This window comes from Mustela nigripes, chromosome 14 (assembly GCF_022355385.1).
Source record: "Mustela nigripes isolate SB6536 chromosome 14, MUSNIG.SB6536, whole genome shotgun sequence".
NCBI lineage: Eukaryota > Metazoa > Chordata > Mammalia > Carnivora > Mustelidae > Mustela > Mustela nigripes.
The window spans coordinates 13,488,015-13,495,337 of record NC_081570.1 but is presented as its reverse complement, the minus strand read 5'-3'; the positions used below and the strand labels follow the sequence as shown (position 1 = coordinate 13,495,337).

General features: G+C 56.6%; 2 protein-coding genes across 2 annotated transcripts; one reads left to right on the top strand and one right to left on the bottom strand.

Moving 5' to 3' along the window:
* On the top strand, nt 1–5,828 carry LOC132001618 (aflatoxin B1 aldehyde reductase member 2-like). The gene is made up of 7 exons (XM_059376342.1): nt 1–78; nt 671–760; nt 901–1,002; nt 1,929–2,025; nt 2,262–2,388; nt 3,776–4,025; nt 4,678–5,828. Exons 1-5 carry the CDS (start codon nt 1–3, stop codon nt 2,357–2,359), a joined length of 465 nt encoding a protein of 154 aa, XP_059232325.1. The 3' UTR covers nt 2,360–2,388; nt 3,776–4,025; nt 4,678–5,828.
* On the bottom strand, nt 5,826–7,290 carry MRTO4 (MRT4 homolog, ribosome maturation factor). Its single transcript, XM_059376341.1, has 5 exons — nt 7,210–7,290; nt 6,963–7,030; nt 6,564–6,715; nt 6,093–6,169; nt 5,826–5,975 (listed from the first exon to the last, which is right to left on the bottom strand). Exons 1-5 carry the CDS (start codon nt 7,288–7,290, stop codon nt 5,826–5,828), a joined length of 528 nt encoding a protein of 175 aa, XP_059232324.1.
* Between the last annotated feature and the right edge of the window lie 33 nt (nt 7,291–7,323).

Genomic DNA, 7,323 nt, shown 5'->3' with positions numbered 1-7,323 from the left:
ATGTTCTTTTCCAATGGTCTTTTGCCCTTGTCCTCGCCCTCTGGGATGAACTTCCCACCCTTCCCGGACTGGCAGCCTGTGACTTCCTCCCAGAGACCAAGATTCGGATTCCAGAGAAGGCCTTTCCTGAGCTTGCGGGGGGCCTTCTGCCTCTATGTCCCCGGCTCTGCCAGCACCGGGTGCATATCCCTGCCTCACTTATTGTAATGCAGCAAAGACAGTGTGTCCTCGAGGGCAGTGATTGGCTGTTGGGTCTGCCAGTCATTGGTGCTGGGTAAATAGTCCATCACAGTGATGACCTTAGCAATGATGATAATGAACACGTCCATTCAAGTTCTGAGCAATCCTTGGGACCAGCCCACAAAATAGGTACCAACAGCACTACCAATTTATAGTTGAGAGGACTGAGGTTCAGAGAGGGTGAGTAACTTGGTCAAGGTCACAGAGCTAGTAGTGGCAGAGCTGGGATACCAACCCAGGTCTTTCTCTAAGTCATTACTCTAGACTTTTTTCAGTGTTTGGTTAACTGGCTTGCACTCTCATTTCACACCCCCCACCAAAGTGAAAATCGCCACCAAGGCCAAACAATTGGGTGAGAATTCACTGAAGCCTGACAGTCTCCGCGCCCAGCTGGAGACATCCCTGAGGCGGCTGCAGTGCCCCCAGGTAGACCTCTTTTACCTGCACCTGCCAGACCACGACACCCAGACACCCACGTGGAGGAGACGCTGTGTGCCTGCCACCAGCTGCACCCCAGGAGGTGAGGCCAGCCTCAGCCTTCAGGAGAGTGGAGGCACCAGGGTCATCCCAGAGCAGAGCCAGGGACAGGGTTCCCACCCCATCTCCCCTTTGCAGTGTCCTGGGCCGCGGTGGGTTCTGACCGAGGTCTCTCCCCTGCAGGGCAAGTTCGTGGAGCTTGGCCTCTCCAACTATGCCTCCTGGGAGGTGGCTGAGATCTGCATCTGCAGGAACAACGGCTGGATCCTGCCCACTGTGTACCAGGTGAGGGCCCGGGCCGTGGGGTTCTCCTGGCCCCTCCCACTGCCTCCTGTGCCCTCTCCATGGCAGCCTGTGGATGGCTCCCAGGGGCCGTGGGGATGACGTGCGAGCTCCTCGGCTTGGCCAGCAGGCAGCTGCTGGCTCTGGGCCTGGCTTCTCCTTCCTGCCCGCAGGTGCTGCTCAGGCCCTTCCTTCCTGCTCCCTGGCTGTGGGCATGAGCCTGGACCAGCCTTCCCCTTCTCCCAGGAAGGGGTGAGTGCTCAGGGCTCACTTGGTGGGCTTGGCCCCTGGAAGCCTTTCCTGATGCCCCAGAGGAGCCTGAGATCGATCTATCTCAGGCTCTACCCCTCTACCCCCCTCATTCATTCAGCAAATGCTTATACCCCTACTTGGTGCCAGACAGTGCTCCAGAGCTTACTAGTGGACTCTGATTGCCTCTTTTCTTTCTTTTTTTTTTTTTTTAAAGATTTTATTTATTTATTTGACAGAGAGAGATCACAAGTAGGCAGAGAGGCAGGCAGAGAGAGAGGAAGGGAAGCAGGCTCCCTGCCGAGCAGAGAGCCCGATGCGGGACTTGATCCCAGTACCCCGAGATCATGACCTGAGCCGAAGGCAGCGGCTTGACCCACTGAGCCACCCAGGCGCCCCGCCTCTTTTCTTGATGATACCTGTTGATGCTCTACCTTGCTATTAAAGCTCTCAGGGCAGGGGACTTGTCCGGTTGGTGCGTGGATGGAAATTTCATGTCCAGCCCATGGCTGGTGCTCGGAGACGTTGGCTGAATGAATGAATGTTCTTTTCCACTAAGGATATGCTGATTGTTCAAGTCCTAGGATTGTTAGGGTCTGAACTGCAGGCTCTGCAAGGGAAGATTTGGGGTCCCTTCTTCTGAAATGTGTACACACTGCAGCTGGCCCTTCTACCCACAGGGAATGTACAACATTACCACCCGGCAGGTGGAAACGGAGCTCTTCCTCTGCCTCAGGCACTTCGGACTGAGGTTCTACGCCTACAGCCCTTTGGCTGGTAGGGGCTGCTCAGCGGGCAGGCTACCCCTGGGGTGGGAGGCCATTCCTGGCCCATCTCTGCCTCTTGTTGACACAGATGGTGCCCGGCCCAGGGTCTGGGAAGCAGGGAGGGCTTTGAAGAGAGGCTGGGCTGTGTCCTCCATCCCTCCTGGGTTCTCCCCAACACCCCCACCAGTCCAGAACAGCCTCTGGGAGCAGGGTGGGCCCATGGCTCTGATGGTGGTCTCCCCACAGGGGGCCTGCTGACTGGCAAGTACGAGGACAAGGACGGGAATCAGCCCGTGGGCCGCTTCTTCGGGAATAACTGGGCTGAGATCTACAGGAATCGATGAGCCGGGGATGGGCTGCCTTGGGGCAAGAGGTGGTATAGGTCCTCTTAGTCTGAAATAGGGGGTTTCTGGGGCTGTTTTCTGAGAGCCAGCGCCTCCTCTTGGTGCTCAGACTTAGGGCCCTGCTTTCCCAAGGGCTTTACCAACATCCCCACACCCTGAGTATTGTGTGTCTCTGGAGAATGTTTAGGGGCCTGGATTGGGAATGAGGATCCCTGGGCCTTCTCAGAGCTCCACGAGTCTTTCCGGGGAAGCGCTCACCCCCTGGGCACTTGGGGGCATGGGAGGGGGTACCCTTGGATCAGGACTCTGGAAAGCTGACCCTTCCCGTCAGAACAATACGGGCCCGTGGCTCAAAGCAACCTCTTGCCAAGTTGTACAGTCAGAGGTGATGATTTAAACTCTTCTGGCTCTTTCCCTCTGGGCTCTCCTGCGAGCTCTCCAAAGTGCACACTTTATCACTGTTCATTTATTAACTTTATTTTTTAAAAAGTTGTACTTATCTCCACCCAGTGTGGAGCTGGAACTCACAACCCCGAGATGCAGTCACAGGCTCTTCCAGCTGAGCCAGCCGGCGCCCCTCCTTTTGCAGATTTAGATGTCCTCCGTGGACTCCCTGGCAAGCTTCTAACCAGTTTATAGAGGGCGAGTCTCCACAGTTAATTTCTGTGGGTAATTTATTTGCCTTGTTCCACGCCCTGCCCTGGGAGGAGGGCGAGAAGCAAGTTTTGTGCAAGTCTCCAATGTTAGTCTTGTTGAAATGGCCAAGGACATTTTAAAGCAGGGTAGTGTCTGTGGGTGTCTGTTTGGATCACCTTGCGTGCGCTGCTGTGATTTCAGTCCTAATCCGGCACCCCATCCCTTCCACAATTTCTGATCTTCCTGGCCAGGCGTCCAGGTTTGGGAACCATTGCCCCAAGCAGTATTCTCAATTTCTTACCACCACCACCGGGGCCTGCCTTCACCCTGGAGAATGGTCTGATGGTTTTGACCTTGACCAGTCTTCATAGTTTACAAGGCTTGCCCACCATCAGGTCCATTATCTCCTTTACATTTTGCACTGCAAGGGGCTAGCCTGGGGCATCTGCTGTCCTCCCTGAGCCGGTAGGAGAGATGGAGGCAGGTGGCTTCAGCCAGGATTTGTTGCGGGTCCAGTAACAGGAGGCACGCTGGTGTGGTGCTTTGGCTGTTCCTGGGTCCTGATCTCGGGGCCTTGGTTGTTCACATGCGGTGAGCGTGAGAATTGCAAGCATCTCGCCCACTGCATCCCCTTGACCCCCCTCACTGGACTGAAAATGTGGGTGAGGGGCTGGAAATCCACCTGCATTCTCAGAGGACGCCGGCTCCGGGGGGCCTCAGGGACCGGGGTGGGACATCTGCCCTGGAGAGACCTCATAGCACTGACTGCTGTACCTCCAGTGCCCCCTGCCCAGCTTCTGGAAGAAGCAGCACTTTGAAGCCATCGCCCTGGTGAAGGCCCTACAGGCCGCATAAGGTGGCAGCTCGCCCAGCATGACCTCGGCCGCCCTCCCGTGGCTGCACCACCACTCCCGGTGCAGCCGGCGTCCCAGAGGAGCGGCTTTTCCCCGTGGTGGGGCCAAGGAGAACATGGAAGAAGGGAGAGTGCTACACAATTACTCGATAGTCTGAGAGGACGCCTTTTCTTCTGGTATTTCCCCATGCTAATTCCCCAGGGAAGTTTCATTCAGTGCCCCCGTTAGGAACAGCCCTGGCCCTATGAAGCGTGGTTTTTCCAACTTCCCAGATAAGGAAGCGATTTCAGAGGCGCTTAGGGCCCCGCAGCTACACCAGACAGGGCACCAGCACCAAGTGGACTCTGAAAAACTTACATTTTTTTAACCACTAGCCTTTGTTCCGCACCAGGCCACACACTTGCTGAGTTGGGCTCTGTGCCCGGCAGGGCTTCCCTCTCTGCTGTCCTATGCTTCACCCACACCTTCCTCCGGCCCCAGCATGATCGACTTCTGAGGGCTCCCTTTTCCACAGCTGTTCAGGGCCGGGCCTGATGCAAATACTACACAAAATTTTAATTCCTGCAAAATTAAGGATGTTTGCAGTTTGGGGCTGTCAAGTGACTACCCCAGGTTCACCCAGCTGCGGAAGGGCACAGGGGAGTGGCTCTGCACTCACGGTTGCCCGCTGGGGAGTCTGTAGAGGCTGGGCTTTCAAGCTATTTGAAGGCCATATAAATTCTGGAATAACATAGGGTATAAGTAGACATGTGAGCCCGGTCCCGGCAGGGGCAGGGTGGGAAGGGGGGGCATGTGGCAGGAGTCACAGCTGGCTGTCTCCCCTTGCAGGGCGCCCACGGGGATGCGGTCATCCTGGGCATGTCCAGCGTGGAGCAGCTGGCACAGAACTTGGCTGCGACTGAGGAAGGGCCCCTGGAGCCGGCCGTGGTGCAGGCCTTCGACCGAGCCTGGCACCTGGTCGCCCACGAATGTCCCAACTACTTCCGCTAGGGCCAGTCCTGACTTGAGATGGCAGAGGGCCTCCTCCCTCTGTCACTCTTTGACCTTCTCACCCTGGGCCTTAAATGGCTTTATTTGGCCTGTGCTGTTCTCCAGTCCCCATTCACAAGCTGTTTATTTCCTCCACTGCTGCAGTGCTCCCAGCTGCCTTCACGTGAGAAGGCTGGGCTGTGATCCATGTAGGGGGGTCCTGCCTGGACAGAGAAGGTGCTAGACCCAACCACCCACCAGCTCTGCCTGCAGCCTTGGGCTCGTCCTTCCCAAGGGTTTGCGGGGAGGGGGCAGGAGCACAGGCTTCCTGGCCTCCCTCCGGAATCCAGCCTGACCTCTGGATGTGGCAGCTGGCAGTGGCCCTCACTCTCACACATAAGAAAGCTGGGTGCCCTGAAGGTTTTCTCTCATTCTGAGCTCCTTTCACAAAGAACAACTTGGGCAAAAACTACCACTGAGTCACTCCCAAGAATAAAAGTTCCCAGAATGCTGTGGAACAGTTTTCATATCTGCTCTGGGTTTCAGCAGTGGCTTTACTCTTAGTGAAAGTGTCCTGCCTTGTCATTAGACCCCTAGCCCTGGTTCGGGATGGGGTGGGGATGGAGGTAGAGAAAGAAAGAGGTAGGAAGAGTAGCCAAGGTTCCTCTATTCCTTGACAAACCCGTTTCCAGGAGGGGCACAAGGGCCAGAATAGAGAAGCCCTAGCTCCAGTAGTGGCCCCCATGTCCCCAGCCATCATGCAGGAGGTCCCCAGCCATCATGTGGGAGGCCGTGCTGGAAGCTGGCTCCAAGTTAACGAAAGGCACCCAGGGAATCCAAACAAAAGCTCAAAGCGAAGGCCTTTTTTCCTAGAAAAAGTCCTCTCTGCTGTCCACAGGAGCTCCCTGCAGACAGTTTTATTGCTTACAAAAAAGCAGTCCATCCCTCGTGCCCTCCCTGCCGTTCGGCCAGCGGGATGGCGGTCCCACAGTCCGGCCAAGTGTCCGTCAGCTGTCGTCCTCCCCCTCTGATTCTTCTGCTGATTCGGACGCACTCTCGGGCAAGTCATCTCCCATCTGCTGGAAACTTCCGGACTGTGCATCCCACATGTATTTGATGGTGACCTTGAATTCAGCCATCTCATACCCGAAAAGCTTCTGTAAGGGACACATAAAAGGAACCAATGGTCAGGAGGAGCAAGGGTGACGTGAGGGGGTCCCCGGGGCTACAGCGCACAGACTGTGGCTGGGCGGAGGGGTGGGGGGCAGACTCACCAGCACGCGGGCCTGCTCTGGGGTCAGCACATCGCCCTCCTTGCACACCTCGTGGTCGGACAGCAGGGTCACCACACCTACAGAGAAAGGGACTTCACACGGTGACTTCTGCAGAGGCCCGTGCACAGCTCTCTGCCTGCTGCCCAGAGCTGGGAGGGAGCTGGTTAGGGCCCCCCCGTCCCCCCCAGCACACTCAGGCTAAAGCTGCAAGTGCTCAGCTGCCCAGGAGGGTCTGCGGGGACCCGCCCTCTCCCTTTGGGGAGGGAGACCTACATGACAGCCTCCCTCAAGTCCCTTAGCTGCTGTGTTCTGGCTGCGAGTTACTGTCCACTCTCGCTCGGACGTGAGAAAACAGAGGCTGGCAGAAAGAAGCCGCTCAGCCACAGAGGCCAGAGTGGGTCTGTCAGGTGTGGGAGCTTGTGCTTCCGGCAGCTAAGCTGGGAACCTTCAGCTCCAGGGACGTCCCCCTACCTCTCTTGAGGGCGGTGGGCAGGCCCAGCTGCCTCAGCTGTGGCTCCATGGAGTGGGGGAACTGCTCCAGGGGCCCTGGGTCCAGGGTCACAGTGAAAGTTGCTTTGTTTCCGGCTCGAGCGAAGTCCATTTCCGCGTATTTCGTAAACCACCTCAGGAAAAGACAAGTGGCAGGAGGGGAGGTTCCTGACTGGCCCAGCCACAGAGCACGAAGTAAGGCTCCCCCGGCCTCGCCTCCCCGCCCGTGTGGGCTGCTGACTGGCAGTCCGCCTGGAGCGCGGTGCCGCAGAGAACCAGGACTCAGGAGCAGTGTTCCAGGAACCCATTTTTCCTTGATACCTCCGTATAGTACAGTGTACCCTGATTACTCCTTCCCTCCTAGTCCTCAAAAACACTTACTCATTCACTTCCTCCTTGGTGCGGTTGGTGAAAAGGAGACCGACCTCACCCCTTAACTTCTTGCTGACCTACAGAACAAAAGGAGGGTTGGCCCAGTCCCATTAGACATCTGGCAAAACCTGCAAATATTTTTGGTTGGTGTCACTACTCTGGGCCTGGGGATTAAAGGAGGCCTGAGCTTTAAGCTTTAAACCAAGCTTTACGCTCTCCCCGATCCCTCCACCAGTTGAGACGGCCAGAAACTCACCTGATGTAGGTTGTCTTTGTACTCGTCAGCTGGGCTTCGACCCAAGGCCACCATCATCACCTTGTTTTTGCCAAAGAACATCCTAGAGAGAAAAGAGGTCTGTGAAGGAAGTGC